This window comes from Urocampus carinirostris, chromosome 4 (assembly GCF_059441175.1).
Source record: "Urocampus carinirostris isolate Australia breed hairy pipefish chromosome 4, RoL_Ucar_1.0, whole genome shotgun sequence".
In the NCBI taxonomy this organism is placed as follows: Eukaryota; Metazoa; Chordata; class Actinopteri; order Syngnathiformes; family Syngnathidae; genus Urocampus; species Urocampus carinirostris.
The window spans coordinates 28,726,618-28,744,076 of NC_142352.1; the positions used below are offsets into that span (position 1 = coordinate 28,726,618).

At 38.6% G+C, this 17,459-nt stretch overlaps 2 protein-coding genes across 4 annotated transcripts in view; both read left to right on the top strand.

Annotated features, from left to right (window-relative positions):
* The window catches only part of LOC148367214 (retinal cone rhodopsin-sensitive cGMP 3',5'-cyclic phosphodiesterase subunit gamma-like), a 25,959-nt gene extending 17,996 nt beyond the window's left edge, over positions 1-7,963 (top strand). The window contains exons 2-5 of one of the 3 annotated variants that reach the window (XM_088334040.1): positions 4,065-4,085; positions 6,880-6,995; positions 7,072-7,106; positions 7,199-7,963. In XM_088334040.1, the coding sequence (XP_088190166.1) occupies positions 6,889-6,995; positions 7,072-7,106; positions 7,199-7,275 (219 nt within the window). In that variant the 5' untranslated portion in view covers positions 4,065-4,085; positions 6,880-6,888 and the 3' untranslated portion in view covers positions 7,276-7,963. Of the gene's footprint in view, positions 1-3,962; positions 4,086-6,879; positions 6,996-7,071; positions 7,107-7,198 lie in introns of those variants that run through there. The other 2 variants (XM_088334039.1, XM_088334038.1) reach the window with 2 other exon arrangements.
* A 427-nt stretch (positions 7,964-8,390) lies between these two features.
* Positions 8,391-16,729, top strand: guca1g (guanylate cyclase activator 1g). Its single transcript, XM_088333220.1, has 5 exons — positions 8,391-8,507; positions 10,152-10,360; positions 10,444-10,593; positions 12,430-12,526; positions 15,101-16,729. Exons 1-5 carry the CDS (start codon positions 8,462-8,464, stop codon positions 15,220-15,222), a joined length of 624 nt encoding a protein of 207 aa, XP_088189346.1. The 5' UTR covers positions 8,391-8,461; the 3' UTR covers positions 15,223-16,729.
* Positions 16,730-17,459: the final 730 nt, after the last annotated feature.

Consider the following 17,459-nt stretch of genomic DNA (forward strand, 5'->3'; position numbering starts at 1 on the left):
TAAGCGGTCTTTCTCCCGTGATTACTCGGGCACGCGAGCGCTCAATAATCACTGGCCGTTCAGAAGCTAGCGATAGCTCGCGATAGCAATCACTCACTCTCCTGAACACGCCTCAGGTGCATCTTTTTTTCCACTGATCACCCTTGAGATCTTTCTACAGCTTAATTGGAGTCCACCTGCAGTAAATTAAGTTGATTGGACATGATTTAGAAAGGCACACACCTGTCTATAACAGGTCCCACAGTTGAGTGTGCATGTCAGAACACAAACACCAAGCATGAAGTCAAAAGAACTGTCTGTAGACCTGCGAGACAGGATTGTCTTGAGGCACAAATCTGGGGAAGAATACAGAAAAATTTCTGCTGCTTTGAAGGTCCCAATGAGCACAGTGACCTCCATTATTCGTAAATGGAAGACATTCGGAACCACCAGGACTCTTCCTAGAGCTGGCCGGCCTTCTAAACTGAGCAATCGGGGAAGAAGGGCCTTAGTCAGGGAGGTGACCAAAAAACCCGATGGTCACTCTGTCAGAGCTCCAGCGTTCCTCTGTGGAGAGAGGAGAGCCTTCCAGAAGGACAACCATCTCTGCAGCAATCCACCAATAAGGCCTGTATGGTAGAGTGGCCAGACGAAAGCACTCCTTAGTAAAAGGAACATGGAAGCCCGTCTGGAATTTGCCAAAAAGCACCTGAATGACTCTCAGACCATGAGAAACAAAATTTTCTGGTCTGATGAGACAAAGATTGATCTCTTTGATGCGAATGCCAGGCGCCATGTTTGGAGGAAACCAGGCACCACTCATCACCAGGCCAATACCATCCCTACAGTGAAGCATGGTGGTGGCAGCATCATGATGTGGGGATGTTTTTCAGCAGCAGGAACTGGCAGACTAGTCAGGATAGAAGGAAAAATGAATGCAGCAATATATAGAGATATCCTCGATGAAAACCAGCTCCAGAGCGCTCTTGACCTCAGGCTGGGGCGAAGGTTATTTTTCAGCAGGACAACGACCCAAAGCACTCAGCCAAGATCTCAAAAGATTGGCTTCAGAACCACTCCGTGAATGTCCTGGAGTGGCCCAGCCAGAGTCCAGACTTGAATCCGATCGAACATCTCTGGAGAGATCTGAAAATGGCTGTGCACAAACGTCTCCCATCCAACCTGATTGAGCTTGAGACTTATTGCAAAGAAGAATGGGCAAAACTGCCTAAAGATAGGTGTGCTAAACTTGTGGGATCATATTCAAAAAGACTTGAGGCTGTATTTGCTGCCAAAGGTGGATCAACAAAGCATCAAGCAAAGCCTGTGAATACTTATGTAAATGTGATTTCTTAGTTTTCTATTTTAATAAATTCAAAAAAAGTTTAAAAAAAAACTTTTTCGCATTGTCATAATGGAGTATTTTGTGTAGAATTTTGAGATAAGAGATTAAATTAATACAATTTGGAATGAGGCTGTAACATAACAAAATGTGGAAAAAGTGAAGCGCTGTGAATACTTTCCGGATGCACTGTTTATATATATATATATATATATATATATATATATATATATATCTCATCTCATCTCATTAGCTACACCGCTTATCCTCAGTAGGGTCGCGGGGGTGCTGGAGCCCATCCCAGCAATCATTGGGCAGTGGGCAGGGGACACCCTGAACTGGTTGCCAGCCAATCGCAGGGCACACAGGGACAGACAACTCACTCGCTCATTCACACCTAGGGACAATTTGGACTGACTAATTCACCTGAAATGCATGTTTTTGGAATGTGGGAGGAAACCGGAGTGCCCGGAGGAAACCCACGCAAGCACGGGGAGAACATACAAACTCCGCACAGGAAGTCTGGAGCTGGATTTGAACCCACGCAAGAGGTTCCCAGGACATGAACTGTGCCGCACATGCGCTAACCACTGTATATATAAAATTTCCCCTTATGAATCCACCTCCTACTTGAAGTGGTAACAGGGTGTAAACGGTGGTAAAACGATGCCATCGGACTATGCCATCAGGAAATTCGGTTCCTGGTTGGTCCAACCGAGGCGAATTGGTCTGGCACCCAGTAGTGTTAGAGCCAAGCCGGCCAACGGGCTCCGGTTAAATGGGCAGGTATTGCTTGGGCTAGAATTGTAAGGAAGTGCTCCTACAGGCTGTCAAAATTAGTTGTACAGGCTATGCAACTCGAGCACCTCTGCCGGTAAAACTCCTATCTTCACATTTGCGTAGAACATAGGGGTGAGAAGCGAATGTTCAACGCTTCCAAACCGATGGCTTGAGAATGCTGCTGAGAACTGCTTTTGTCGACAAGCTTCTCTCACGAAACTCCATGAATACACCACTTAGACCCAATACGCTAACTAATAGGGCGTACGCCAGAACCAGCGCTCTGTCTCTGCAAGTGGGGGTATTTGCGAAAAATGAGCAAGCTGTAGTCCCGGGGCGAACGTGTTCAACTCATGTTGCGTTCTAGAACATATGCACCCTGAAATCGGCAGAGGCACAAGCCCTCACGATCCACACACAGAATCGCTATGGGGTGGAGATCGCATGAGCCTCACCTACAGTAAAGGAAGATGACATACTGTATATGTTCACACTTGTTTGTTGACGTTGTTTCCTTTGTTCCACTTTAATTATATGGTACTTTTAGTTTTGCGAAAGGTATGGTCATATAGTCATGTTTTGTACTTGGGCACCGAGGGGCAGCTACAGGGGGAAGCAGGTCGGCCGCTATTGGTGTGTGTGTGAGTGTGAATGGGTAAGTGTGAAGCACATTGTAAAGCGCTTTGGGAGGTCTTCATTGACTTGAAAAGCGCTATATAAATGCAAAACATTTACCATCCCTGTCGGAAACAATGATTCCTGACGCAGAGCATGTAATTATCCCAGTTCTTCATCAGGAGACCAACTTTAACCTCTCATTCGGGACATGGTGAAAAATAATTAACATCACATGATTCAGATATTTTTTAGGCCAGCAAAGATGGCCTTGCAGGCCCTGACGGCCTTCCACTGAGCAAATGCTAGGTGGTCCGGTACCGCGATATCACCAATCACAACATAAAGACGATGTCCACGTTTGTGTTTCAATCTGCCACTTTTGTATGGTTGCCCTGGCAATGTTGTCTAGAAATATAGGGCTCACGTTTTATGCGACACAGCCCTCATTCGCAGTTTCTCTAAGTGCAGTAGTAAATACCCGCCGGAGGATGTAGCTTAGTGGTAGAGTGCATGCTTTGCATGTAAGAAGTCCTGAGTTCAATCCCCAGCATCTTACTTCCGGCCTGAACAGGGATATGTGCTGCCAGGCTGTACTGGCCCAAGACACACCATAGGAAGTGCTGCCACGACAACCCTACCATGAGTAAATATATGCTTGTGTTTGTAATTGCCATCTTGAATGGTCACATAATACAAAAACACGTTATGTAAACAACTCGGGGCAACTGCAAACAACGTCAAGCATGCTAGAGACGGCGCCATTGGCGTACTGCAGCCAAAGGTGTTGACGTCAAATACGCCACCAGTTGGCGTCGTGCTTAAAATGTAAAAAATGGAAGTGAGTTAGTTCATTTTTTGTCTGTTTTAACCTGCGGTTTTGATCTGTTGCAGCTTGTACCAAGACAAAATTGAGTTATGTTTTTATTTATACTAATTTGAGCATGCAGCTTTTATTCAGGTGCGCTCTGTAGTCAGGAATTTACGGTATGCTCATTGTTGATGTTGACTATGTTTTGTCAATGTGAGGCCCCTTCTCAGGGTTTCTGGTTTTCCTCAGGTCAGAGGATGCTGTAACTGTGTCCTGTGCACCTCTTTAAGACTGAACATTGGCTTACAGAAGATGATGATTTAAACCCCTTGCTCAAAATACCCGAAAGTTTCTATAATTGTACGACCACTAAATTAGTCGATAAACCCTTAGTAGGACGTCCTTAAACCATGGCTATAAAGGCAAGATGATAACAAGACAGGGTAACCGATAGAGAGACTGCAAGAAGAAAGACAGTAGTCTTTGTCTTGCAGCTACTTTATTGACACTTTGTGAAGATATTTTCTTATTTTTCAGAACGAGCACTCCACAAAATAAGTAAGTCAATGATTCATTTATTTTGATAGATTGTTGCGTTATTTTTTAATGTGATGTCTCTAAGTATTTCTGACACAGTATGATAATAATTTAGTGTTTATTGCATTGAAAAAAATAACAGTTTTATCATTTCCCCCATCAAATGTAACATTTTTCAAATACTATAATTGAAATACTCAATTTACTTGGGGGGCCTCTGGAACCTGGTTTTTGGGTGAGGTTAGGCCAAATCGGGGTTTCAACAAAAAGGCTCTGAAAAAAATATTCTGTTCACAAGTAGCCTTCTTTTAAAGAAAAAATGCTACACAAATTAAAATATTAAAAAAAAAACATTAAGAATATGACCAAAATAAACCAACCAATCTGTAATAAATGAATCCATAATGTGTGTAGGCTTCACTTACACTAAAGGGACAGTGTGTGAGGAAATGCACCTCAAAATATACTTAGTTATTAATATAAATCTTTTTTTTTTTTTTTGCTTATCTCAAGTATTATTTTAGCAGTATGATTAAGGGCTATACAAATAAACATGACTTGACTTAAAAAGCAGTATTATAACATAAATTCATATACAAAATCAGCAAATTCATCTGCCGGTGGAAAAATAATGTTTCCAGATCAACAACAACACTTTTAACTACAACCGCTGTGATACAAACAAAAATTATGACTGGCACAAAACTGTCACAAAACTTTCTACAAAGCTACACTTTTTGTTCCCAGTGATTGAAAAATTAAAGATTAGAATTTGGATTTAAAAACACAAAAATTAAAAAATAGTGTCTTTGCAAGCTTTATATGATAGACATGAAAACTAACAGTGAAGTTTCCAAAATCAGATAAATATTTTAATCATTCATTAAAAAATGATTCAAATAAAAAGCAAAAATACAAGAAATATTATACAAACATTCTTTGTAAAAATAGTCAAAGGTCGAGAAATTAGTTTTTTCACATAACATGAGCCACACCGCAGATTTTGTTGTTCGCCATCAAGCTGCTAAGGGAACCCAAAACCTCAAAAACCATGCGTATGAAAAAGTCACTTTAAGTCTCTGTAGTTAGTATTTTTCCTTATGCTTTATAGCACTTCTTTTTGGTTGCACTGCACCATGCAGTGATATCTAGTGGTCAAATAATACACACTGTCCCTTAAAAAATAAATAACAAGCAAAAAAGGACTTTTAGTCTTCAGGTACTGAAGTCATCATTTGCACTCAAATTATGATTTTTGTGCTATTGTGTGATTTTTCAGTTTGCACAGTTTTCCCAGAGTTAAATTAACTGTAGTGGAATTTCACATTTGTTTTACAAAATATCAAGTAAAAAACATATCAATAATCATTTTTTAATGGAATCTTACACTCCTGTAATTGTGAGCTTCCGAAAGATTCCCAGAACTACAACGAAGGCATACTTTTTTGCCATTATTTACTAATTTGACCTCTCTGAGAGTATTTTTTTCAACCACGTAGTCTCTGAGCTAAATTGAGTTTGACACCCCTGCTTTAGTGTATAGGTAGATTATAATCTCCGTCCTAATCCATGTTTTCCCGAGATGGATTACTGTGATCTTGTTAGAAGCAATATTTGGCCCCTAATACACAATAAATCACTGACCTTTGACTTTAGTGCTGACACAAAGAGCATTCAAATATTCTTATGCTGTAAAATTAGTATAGTATATTTGAAAATATCTTATCATGGAATGAGTCACAAGCAGGGTTTGGAGGGTTACTCTAAAAATGTTATCCCATACAGTTACTAGTTACCTGTTGAAAAATGTAATCAGAAATCTGAAATAATCTAAAAAATCATAATATTGCAGTAACGTAACTTGCTTATGTTTAATTACTTTTGGATGAAATCAAATACCAAATATGCTAATAAAATACAAAATAAACATAAAGTAAATAAAACTTAATGATAAATGAACATTGTAACCTTGAAAAATAATGGGAGAAAAACAAGGTCTGGTACTTGCTTGTGGTCTTACAAAAAGGGGTCAAATTTTAGCCACATAGTATAATTTATTAGGCAAAAATAAAATGTTCTCTTTCACTTGGCAGACAAGCTATGCTCTGTTTGAGTTCACTTTAAGATCACAGACAGTGAACAACAATTAAATGCAAAACACAATAAGACAATCGATCAAATTTAGTAAATGTTCCTGAACGAATCACTAGTGCATGACTGTGCTGTCCAACGCACAGACATGTAAGCATCCTCACAAAACTGCATGCTCGCACCAATTTAACAAATTGAGTGCTCCATTGAGTGAACCCTCCTGTCTCACTGTCTCTCTGATGTCATTGATTAAAATTATGATGGACACTATTCGTCTATCGGCGCATTATGTAGTCAAGTCAAGTCATTTTTATTTGTATAGCCCTTAATCACAATTAGTCTCTAAGGGCTTCACAAGTTATTACATATAAGATTGGGTTACTCGTATGCTATAGAGTAGAAGTGAGTTTTAAGCCTAGATTTAAACATTTCCACCGAGGTTGCAGATCGGATCTCAGGGGGAAGAGCATTCCACAACACCGTATGTGTCAATATACTTTTAAATTAAATTGAAATCCTGCAAATTAATCTTTTTTTGAACTCAGTGTACCTGTAACTTCATTACGTCTTTTTTCCTTTAACTGTAACAGAATACCATTACATTTTTTTGTATCCTAATTACGTAATGCCGTAAAATGTGTGTCGTTACTCCCCAAGCCCAGTCACAACACAGTATGAACATTTGGTGAAAAAAGGTTTTCCCTTTTTCCATTTGTGATGAAAGCCTTCCAAGATGAACGCAGCAATGGGGGAAAGAGGAAACAAGCCTGTTCCTCCTAAATTCAAACAGAAGGAAACCAGGCAGTTCAAGAGCAAGGCTCCCAAAGCTGGCCAAATGGGGTGAGATTTATATTCTTCAGATTCCCAAAATAATTTTCATTTTGATGTTTAACATTTTTTTTTTTTCTTTCAAAAGGATTGACAATGTTCCAGGAATGGAGGGTCTTGGAGGTAAGCAGTGTAAATGTGTATTCTGGAACATGTTTGGATTATTAGTTACACGCTTTAAATATTCAATTTTTTTTCATCCCTTTGCTCTACAGATGCTGCAGTTATCTGCCCATGGGAGGCTTTTGGCGACATGGAATTAAGCGACCTGGCTCAGTTTGGCATTGTCTAAACTCTAGACCATTGTTTCTCAACTGGTCTAACTTCAGGACCCACCATTCCCACACTAACGACAAGCTGCAACCCAAATCAAGGGAAAATTCCAAGTCTCTAATTTATCAGCTGAAAGAATTGTGAATTTCAAAGCAAGGATAGTAAAAAATAATTTTACCTTTTTTTATTTAAAGAAAAAGAAAAAGAAAAGACCAACAAAACCAAAACAACTTTAATTTTCTTGGGACCCATTGTTATGGGCATAAAAATAAAATAAAACCAACTTAATCACAATAAGACGAGATGTGGTCCCTCTCAAACACAATTTTGATTGTTCCAATTGACTGTACAGGAAGAAGAGATTGAGCAGAGCATTATCACCATCAACTGTAATGAGTGTAATTGATCCAATGTTTCTTGTCTTCATCTTAGCATTGTTTTTACCAAGGCAAAGGCTTGCGACCCGTTGAAAATGTGTCCGCGAACCGACTTTTGGGTCCCGATCAGTTGAGAAACACTGTCCTAGACCAGGGATGCTCATTACATTGATCGCATTAGATCAACGAGTTAGTTCTACTTGATCACAGCAACATGTATTCAGTGCTTTGTCTTTGGGAGACGCTGTCATCAAGCAGTCTAACATGATAATTCGTGTCTGCATGTAAATAATTTGTGAAATAAAACAAAAACAAAACATAAACATCAAATTTACTGTCTATATCAATGTGTTTATCTATGTCATCTGTCATTTATTTGAAAAGTTCATCCTATATTTGTTATATCGTAGTACAGTGTTTGATTGTCTCAGTGAATGCTGTTTGCTTAACCCTCGTGGCATGCAGGTACATAGTATGTATATTTTAATGTTAAAAAATCGAAAGGTCATTCCAAAGTGAAACATATTGGCATTCAGAAACGCTAAAAGCAATTTAGAAGAAAATTTGCAATGGTCAGTAAATGCTACTACTATAGAGAGTGCAGGGAAATAAATATCGAAACACTCAATTCTGAGGAAAGAAATATGGAATCAGTGAATTTTGAGGAGAAAATAAGGACACACCCAATTTCTCTTTCCTTAATTGGGCACCTGGCTTAGATTAAGTCTTCAGTTAGTTTCAGTCAGCAGTTAAAAACAGTGCAGTTATCACACCTTGGAGGGCTCCTGGACTAATAGATTGGCTAGAATCAAGGTGACAGCCAGAGAGATGTCTTTTGAGACCAAAGACAGGATCGTCAAACTTCTTGCAGAAGGTAACTCTACTCATATGGTTGCCAAAGATGTGGGCTGTTCACAGTCAGCTGTATCGAAGATTTGGACCAAATACAAACAACAAGGGAAGGTTGTCAAAGTCAAGCGTGTTGGTAGGCCAAGAAAGACATGTAGGCGTCAAGACAAACAACTAAAGGCCATATGTCTGGAAAACAGAAAATGCACAGCAAGACAAATAAAGAGGAGATGGAGTCAATATGTGTGACAGAACTGTCCAAAATTCTCTAAAGGAAATGAGATTTTCGTATAGGAAAGCTAAAAGGGAACCATCATTGACGCTTAAACACAAAAGAACAAGATTTTGCCTGCAAACCAATGACTGTAGGACTGCAGTCTTACTGGAGCTCCTTTAAGCCTGATGGTGATTGCTGGTAATTCACACATGTATGGATAGGCCTGTAACCAAACAACGTTTTGAGTGGTTAGAAGTAAAAAATATTCATAAATCAAAGAGTTATCACTGTTGAAGTTCACTTCCAAATTAAGTTCACTTATATGCATTGTGCTAGATTTTTGGGGAAACTGCTGTCAAAAACATTGGAATGTTTTGAAAAACATTTTGCACCACTTTTTGACAAATTCCAAGCTCTAATTAGGCCATGAGAAAAAATGTACCCAACATTTAATATTTATGTATATCCAGTTGATAGTTTTCTTTTTAGTCACTTTTAGGACTTTACCTTCCTGAGGGGTCTGGGAATAGATAAATAAATTGCATGGCGTGCCGTGGAATTTACAGCTATGCTTTCACTCTAGTTTAACTAGTGGTGTGTCGTTCGTGTACGAACAACCTCTATGAGCCGTTTCTTCCAAGAAAAATGTTTTATTTGTGAGGACTCGGGTGAAGAAGTGGTTTAAGCTGACTCCAGTCCCCGCCGGACGCCCTGCTCTGTGTGCGATGGCTCCGCTCTCTTGCTGTCGAGCAATATGTTTGCCGATGCACAACATAAAACACGCGAAACACCCAAAATTATGTCCTTTTTAACAAAATGTAAGTTAAAAAAGACTGTATAAAGTGTCGATATTAAGATCTAACCTCAAGGCTGAAAAATGTGGGGAAAACCTTTTTCTGCTTGCACAACGCTTCCTCGCTTTGGATTTGTCCAACCTTTCGCTATTAGATCAACATAACAGTGTATTTCTTTGTTTAAAAGCTGTTGGCAGCCTAGCAACAATTAATGGCTAAAATTCGATTGGTTAAATGCGTAAAAAAAGTAAGCACTCATCTGTAAACAGCACAACCAGGGAATTGTTTGTTGTATTTAACTGTACTAGATATTGAGGCAACATCAGACCAATGCCAAAAGGACGCTGACAGACAATTTGGAATTATTTAATAAGTATTGATGGCCAAAATATAGTTAACACCACATGATTAAGAAATTCTTAGGGTAGTAGAGAAGGCCTTGCAGCCCCTGAGACCCCGCCACTGCCAGCCTTCATATTGTCAGGCAACGATAAAAGGTTAGGTGGGTTAATCCTCTTGTCTTCTTAAGAGCAAAACTTACAGCCACAGCATCTACTCAGAGAAAAGCCTGACATGCTGTTTGACTGTTGCCTTTATGACTTGAAGACACATTAGTCACTTTAATAGGCTATTTTATTTCTTTTTTTTACTTTTACAGCTGAAATCAAGACCATGGAACAAGAAGAAAGCCACATTGAGGAAATGGATTTAGCACAAATTCAGGAGCTATGCATTATTTTTATGAAGGAGTGTCCAAGTGGTGTGTTGCATTTACATGAGTTTAAAAGGATCTTTGGAGTACGCAGTACCTCTGCAGAGCAGTCTTTCTTCATTGAAAACATATTCCGTTCGTTTGACACGAATAAGGTAAAATCTTCTGAGATTCTTTGTAATATTCCTATTTAGGACGCCCGCCTTATTTTGTTTATTTTTTTATTTTGATCATACAGGACAATGCACTTGATTTTCTTGAGTATGTTGCAGCGCTTCACTTGATCTTAAGAGGAAACCTTGAGAATCGGCTCAAGTGGTCTTTCAAAATGTACGACAAGGATGGGAATGGAAAATTAGACCGGCAAGAGGTGAAACGGATAATACGGGTGGGTAAGACAATTCGTAGCACACAAATATGCCTGAGTGATTTCAGCCATTGAATGATTTCATGTCATAATGTGTTAATCCATTCGAAAGTGATTATTGATCCGCCCTTGACTGCTTAGGGCTGTAAGGTGACATACAGCCTGATTAACTTGATTGGATAAGAAGTTATGCTCGGTCATGCTATATCTGGCACGACTTTCCAGTGGGCTTCTAAGCCCTGATCAAATTAGCACAGTGAGCCCACTACCATGCAAACTGACTTACTTAACAAGCTAGCTCTGTTTGTTTATGGTGGGTGGATCAATCCATATATCTATATGATTTATACTGAGTGTGTACTTGAATTAGATCGATACTATACTGTTTTACCGTTTCAACTGGAACAAAAATGCTGTTAGTGAATTATACATACATTATGACTTTCAAATTGGATCAATTGTGTTTGCATTTCAATTGCACTGCTAACTTTATTTATTATTGTTTATATAATCTTCATAGTTATACAGTATTTGTATTTTGTAACATTGCTGATTTGTTTTTGTTTAACTCTCTTAACATTTGTTCTGAAACAGTTGTAATATAACTGTTTCTTTTCATTTTTATACTGTTAAAGGGGCAGTGTGCAGTATTCCACCACTAGATGTCGCTGTACTGTGTATTGCAACAGAAAACATTTGCTAAAAAGTACAAGAAAGAATAAAAACTACGGAGACTCAAAGTGACCAAAATTCCAGGTTTCTTTCATTTTTTTGCCAAGCCTTTTTGAGGTTTTGGTGTACATGTAGCAGGAAAATGTCAGCTCCCTCTAGTTGAGGCTAATGTTATGTAAAAAAAAAAAATCAAATTTTTTAAGCAACGTGTCATGCACCAGAACAGGATCGGTGCCCAAAAGCGTGACGTTTCTCACACAAGCTTTTATTTCACGGGAGATGGGGAGTCATGCACGTTAGGCAGCGGTCTGGCGTGGAAAGACAGGAAGCCAGAGACCGATGAGATCAAAACCAATTGCCCGAGCAGATATTGGACAGATGGGGTCGATGCCAGACAGGACGGGACAGACAGGATTTATATTGAAACAGGATATCGAAATTAAACAGGACAAACTAGACGGGAACGAAAACTGGAGAGAATAATAAACAGGACAAAAATAGATGGGAACTAAACGGGAAACCGATATTAAACAGGAAAAAATAAACGGGAACAATATCATACAGGAAACAGGACAGAGTCAGAACCCACGTCTTGCGGGGCAGAGGTTCATTGACGGACTGACAAACTGAGAGTGAGAACACTGAACTTAAATAGGAGGAAAGCCAATCTGCACAACGAGCTGCAGCTGGCGCAACACGGGCAGGGCCAATTGGGTGCCATGGCAACCGTGACCCAACAAGTATTTTTAAAAGATGAACATTTATATGACTGTTTATGTATTTTCGCTTGTAATTTAAACCAATATTGTTTTTCTTAAACAAGCTAAGTTTTGTTTTACCACTAGGAGTCGCTAAATACTACACACTCTCCCTTTAAGGATTGCATTGAAAATTATTTAACTGACTAAAATATTTGTGAAGTGTTTCTCAAAATTCTAAGCTAACTCATCAAGGAGGGGCACAATTATTCAATCAACATGACATTTCCAATGCAAAAAGTATCTGATCAGTATTGATCGATACTACATTGTATTTACTTAAAATTTCCCAGTATCGCCCACTCCCACTGTTTGTTTTTAAATGTGGACAAACATTTCGGCATGTTTTTAATTTAAATCAGCTCTTATCATAAAACCTAATTACATCAAGTATGGTTGTGTGTAAACCCTTTCACATATGATACAGATTATCTACAAAATCAAGTTCCAGACGACTGAGATTGATTTGACGCCATCAGAAGTATGTGACAGAATCTTTCAACAGGTTGACCTGAATAGCGACGGTAAGGAATAAATCACACTTGATCATTTTTTGTTTGCAGACTGCCGAGGTGCATTGGGACGCAGAGTCATTTGATTAAAGTTTAAATTCACATTTATTTGTTTAGCCCTTAATCACAATAAGTCTCAAAGGGCTGCACAGACCACAATTGCAATATCCACTGATCTCAAACCAACTTGAGGGCAAGGATAAACTTAAAATAACAGAATCTGGAAAAATGGGAAACCTTGAGAAGGCCCCACACATTTTTCATTGCACTAATATTACCCCAAAATATGGTATGGTCAGTCACAGTTACTTTGAGAATAAACAATGGGGGAGCTATAACTTTCACATAGGGTCAGACAGGCCTTGTTTTTTTGATACCCTAATAAATAGAAACAACATTTCAAAACTGTTTTGTTTTTCCTTGGGTTGTCTCTGTTTGATATAACAAGTGGTTTTATGATCTAAAACCATTGTGAGTAATGAATATGCAATAAAAAGAATTCAGGAAGGAGCAAATACTTTTTCACGGCACTGTTATGCTATGCTATTCTACGACTGTAGGATTATTATAAGCAAAAATACGATGGAGTCCTGGCGTTTATGATCATAAAATATAATAGAGAATATTTCCTACATGGTGTGCACAATTTTAATTTTTGATAATGTTTACAATTTTGGACCAGACCACTATTGTTCTATAGTTGTCTTTTGGACTAACTAGTACCCCAAGTACCTATACAGTTATATGCACAACAAATAAGTACATACATAAATAATAAATACATAATGTTATTCTCTTCTAAAGTCAAGTCAAGGCATGTTTATTTGTATAGCCCTTAATCACAAAGAATCTCAAAGGGCTGCGCATACCACAAATTATTGCAAACCACCGACTATTATTACACCCTCCCCTGATCTAAAACCTACATGAGGGCAAGGAAAAACTCGAAAACCTCAACATGAGTAAAATGAAGAAACCTTGAGAAGTAATTTTGTTTAAGTGAAAAAAATACTGGCAGAATATTTAGGAGGTATTTTACTGTATGTTTGAACTTGTTTTTCTTGTATTACTACAAGAATTACGGATAAGTTGAAAGGCTCTGCCCAGAGTGTGGAAGCTTAGTCTTTTGAATATTAAATCACTTTATTTCTAAAGCTTGGCATATTTATGATCTTATCAGTGATCACAATCTTTAGTAAACATTTAATATTCATTTCCAAATACATACTTGAAATTAATTATACAACTCATATACTGTACAAAATTTGTAGGTCTCCAATGTTTTGGTCCTGTGAGAAACGTTGAAGTTCATCCTGACATGTTGAATTTGACTACCAGATGGCAGCGTCCAAACAAATACAAAGCACTGAATACACCTTCCTGTGATCGACCAATACAGTAATCCATTGCTACATCGCATTACCTTTTGCGGTTTCGCTTCTTCACAGATTTTCATTGTGCATTGTGTTCTGCATTTTGTTTGGCTAACATTCCGTTTTTTCAGCCGTTTACCCGGGCTTCATGGAATTTTGCTCCATCGTCTTCGACAGTGCGTGAGACCCCGATAGAAGACGCCGCAGTTGGGGACATCCGTGGGAGGGGCGATGTGTGCATCCAGAGTCGCCACTCCATCCCTCGCATCATCCACCTCCATGCAGGGTCGTATAAAAATTATTTAAAAATATAGGTGTCTAACTTGCGGTGATATTTTGTTAAAATAACATCGATAGGCTTGCACAAATAAGTGGGGTTCTTATTATGTAAATCGCAATCTACCGTTTTTTTGTGGGGGTTGCGCGTTCCAAAAAGGTCCTGCGATAGGCAAAATCACCTTTATTTCTTCAATCAAAAATTATACGTCCTGCACAGAGGTGGATGGTGCGAGGTAGAGGTAAAATCCCAAGCCCAACTCGAGCCCAAACTGAAATTCGGCGGCGGGCTCTGCGGCGGGCTCGGGGGTGTGTTTGGCGCTGCGCGGAAGGGAGACTGAATCCAGCAGGTGACACAAAAAAAGGAAGAACAATGATGGGTGGATAATGTATTTTTAAAAAAGTCAACGATCCCAGCCTCAGCTCAAATTTTTTTTTTTTCTCTGGGCTTGGTCCCTCTAATTAAGTGCTCGGGCTGGGGCTGAGTCGGGCTTTAATAACCGAGGCCCAGGTTGGGTCGGACTTTTTAGGCCCAATCTTGCCTCTAGTGCGACGGTGTCAGTGGCGACTATGAACACGCCCATCGCCCCTCACAAGGATCTTCCAAATTCAATGAAGCACGGGTAAACTGCGGGAAAAACAAACTGTAATACCAATCACAATGCAGAACACGATGCACGATAAAACACTACAAAGCAGCGAAACCACCAAATGTAAACTGTGATGTAACAAAGGATTTCTGTACATAGAACTTTTACCCAAACAACAATATTAACACTGATCAAGTCTCAAAATTATTTTGTGACCATCTGGTATTTCTGGGTTACACTTGTAAACAATAATTATGTTTGAGAAGGTTGAATAATTGTCTGCAAAATAAATTAAAGACTATTTGCTTAATTCAAATAATGTATATGCCTATTGTTCTGTCACACAGGTCAGATATCCTTATCAGAGTTCATGGAGGGAGCTCAGAAGGATGAATGGGTTATGAACCTGTTCAAGTTGGATGTCAGTCCCTCAAGTTGGGTCATGCAAAATTGTAGCAAAGTGCCATGATATGGAAGCACGGATGCTCATTTCTGATTCAAAAATGACATGTACAAGTTTTCCTTTCTTGACGTTGCTCATTCGACTTGAGGCAATAAGGCAATCAACTTATGGATGGCCTTGGTTTTGCTCATTTGAGCTGCTGGTTCGGAAAGTCAAAATACTCTCAGTAATTTTGACGAAGTCCTTGGACTATAGGGACAAACTTTTGGAGGGAGTGTGCTGTTGAGTTCAAGACATTGACTTGTCAGTCCAGTTAATATAATCCTACATGGCCCTAACATAAGAAGACATATTGACTAACCTGCAACTGCTCAAGCGATTTTGTTAAAATGATCAAATTTAAAGGGGGTGAGCGTTGTTTGAGGTGTCCCTAAGAAAGGTTGAAAGTAAAATATTTTTTCTATCAGGTATATGTTAACAATGCCCAACTGAGTTTAAAAAAAACAACTTTGTTTTTTTTCCCCACTGCGCCTATGTGCTTTTATCTTACTTTTAGCAAAGTTGTTTGGGCCGCAGAATGGGGTGAGAGGTAATGGAGTTGTAGAGTGTCTTTATGCCCGTACCCGCAGTTTTATTTAGTGTACCATGGAAATTGTGAAAGTAAGCAAATACCTTATTTGAGTGTAGTCCAAATGCCAACCCAAAACCCCCAGAAAGATGATTTATTTTAGCGCATCTATGAAATGCATGTACTTGCACATGCAACATGAGGATTTTGACAAAGGCTGCGATGATGAAACAAGTCATAAGATGGTGTCAGTGAGTAGAAAAATAAAAAAATCCGTACAGCACCTGTAAGTTGCTCACTACTGTATTTTTTAGTTATTCTAACGGTAAGGATTATGTTTTTGTTAACATGTCCAGGTAGTCTTTGTGAAATTAGTTTGTTCGGAGCATTTCAATGTTATGGCAGTTTTGTTCATCTTTTGTTTTTCTCGCATGAACACTGTGTGTCTGCATTCCAAAATTGATGCACACTATTTAACTGCTGTGATACTAGCTAACTTGTGCAAAAACATTTGAGGGAAAATGTTAAAACAATGAATGGTTTGTGTGTTTATTTATTTTGTGTTTGTCAGTTCGGCGATTGACTGGTCCAATTTATTATCTACCTCTCACTTTAAATGATCAAGAACTTTCTCTGACTTAGCGCAACTACATTCAGGTGTGCAGTAAGCCAACTTCAGTAGAATGTGCCTAGGTCTTCCCACCTGGGGCATTCGCTTGACCGTCTGCTTGTCTAACTGGAAGATTTTTTGCAAATAAACAGTCCGTGGACTTCATGCACATGCATTAGAACCTGCACCCTTCAATATCATTAGTCAGTATTAGCAACTATTTCTCACTGGAGAAAAAGTCAACTGAAAGCTCTTTACAGTGTAGGTTAAAAGAAAAACATGGACACGCCTTGGCACAAGCCTTGCAAGCCCTTCTCTGATGGTCTGAAAAATGTCTGAATCATATGTTGTTGATTATATTTTGTCCATCATTTTTTATTAAATTTTTAAATATTTTCTGTGAGCTTCCTTTCATTGCTTCTCACTGCTTTGGCTGCTTCTAGATGTATGCTTTCATGTGTAAATCATTCACATTTCCGCCATTATGGCCATGCCCAGTAACATCAGTTTTTAAGAAAGCTGTCGGTTTAGCCAATCAGATTCCGAGCTGGCTTTGAGAAACATCACAGTATTCACAAACTATGTTTGAATATGGGGCGTTAATTCACCAAAGCAATCGTGCCAAAAGCTGTTAACCTTGAAGAGGAGACCTGCACGAAGAAATACAGTCGAGAGACCCCTCACTTTTTCGTGCTTCAGTTATCGCTGGTTCACTCCTTTTTGAAAAAAAAAAGAAAAAGATTGAATACAAAAAAATAAATACAACAGAGGCTTCCCACACCACAGAGGAACATTTCGGGCAGAGAAGATTCAAGTCAATTGGCCATCCAATTAAAAAATATATACAGTGGGACCTCGCTACTTCGAGGTTCCACGTTCGCGGGTTCAGAGCTTCGCGGGTACAAAATTTAAAAAAAAAAAAATTAAAAAATAAAATAATAATATATCCCGTTTTTTAAGCATTTTTGAAGGGGCGTCACTACTTCGCGGATTTTCACTTTTCGCAGGTGGTTTTGGTCCCCATTAACCGGGTCTAAAAAATAATAATAAAATAAAATAGTAATAAAAATATATATATATATATATATATATATATATATATATATATATATTTTTTTTTTTAAG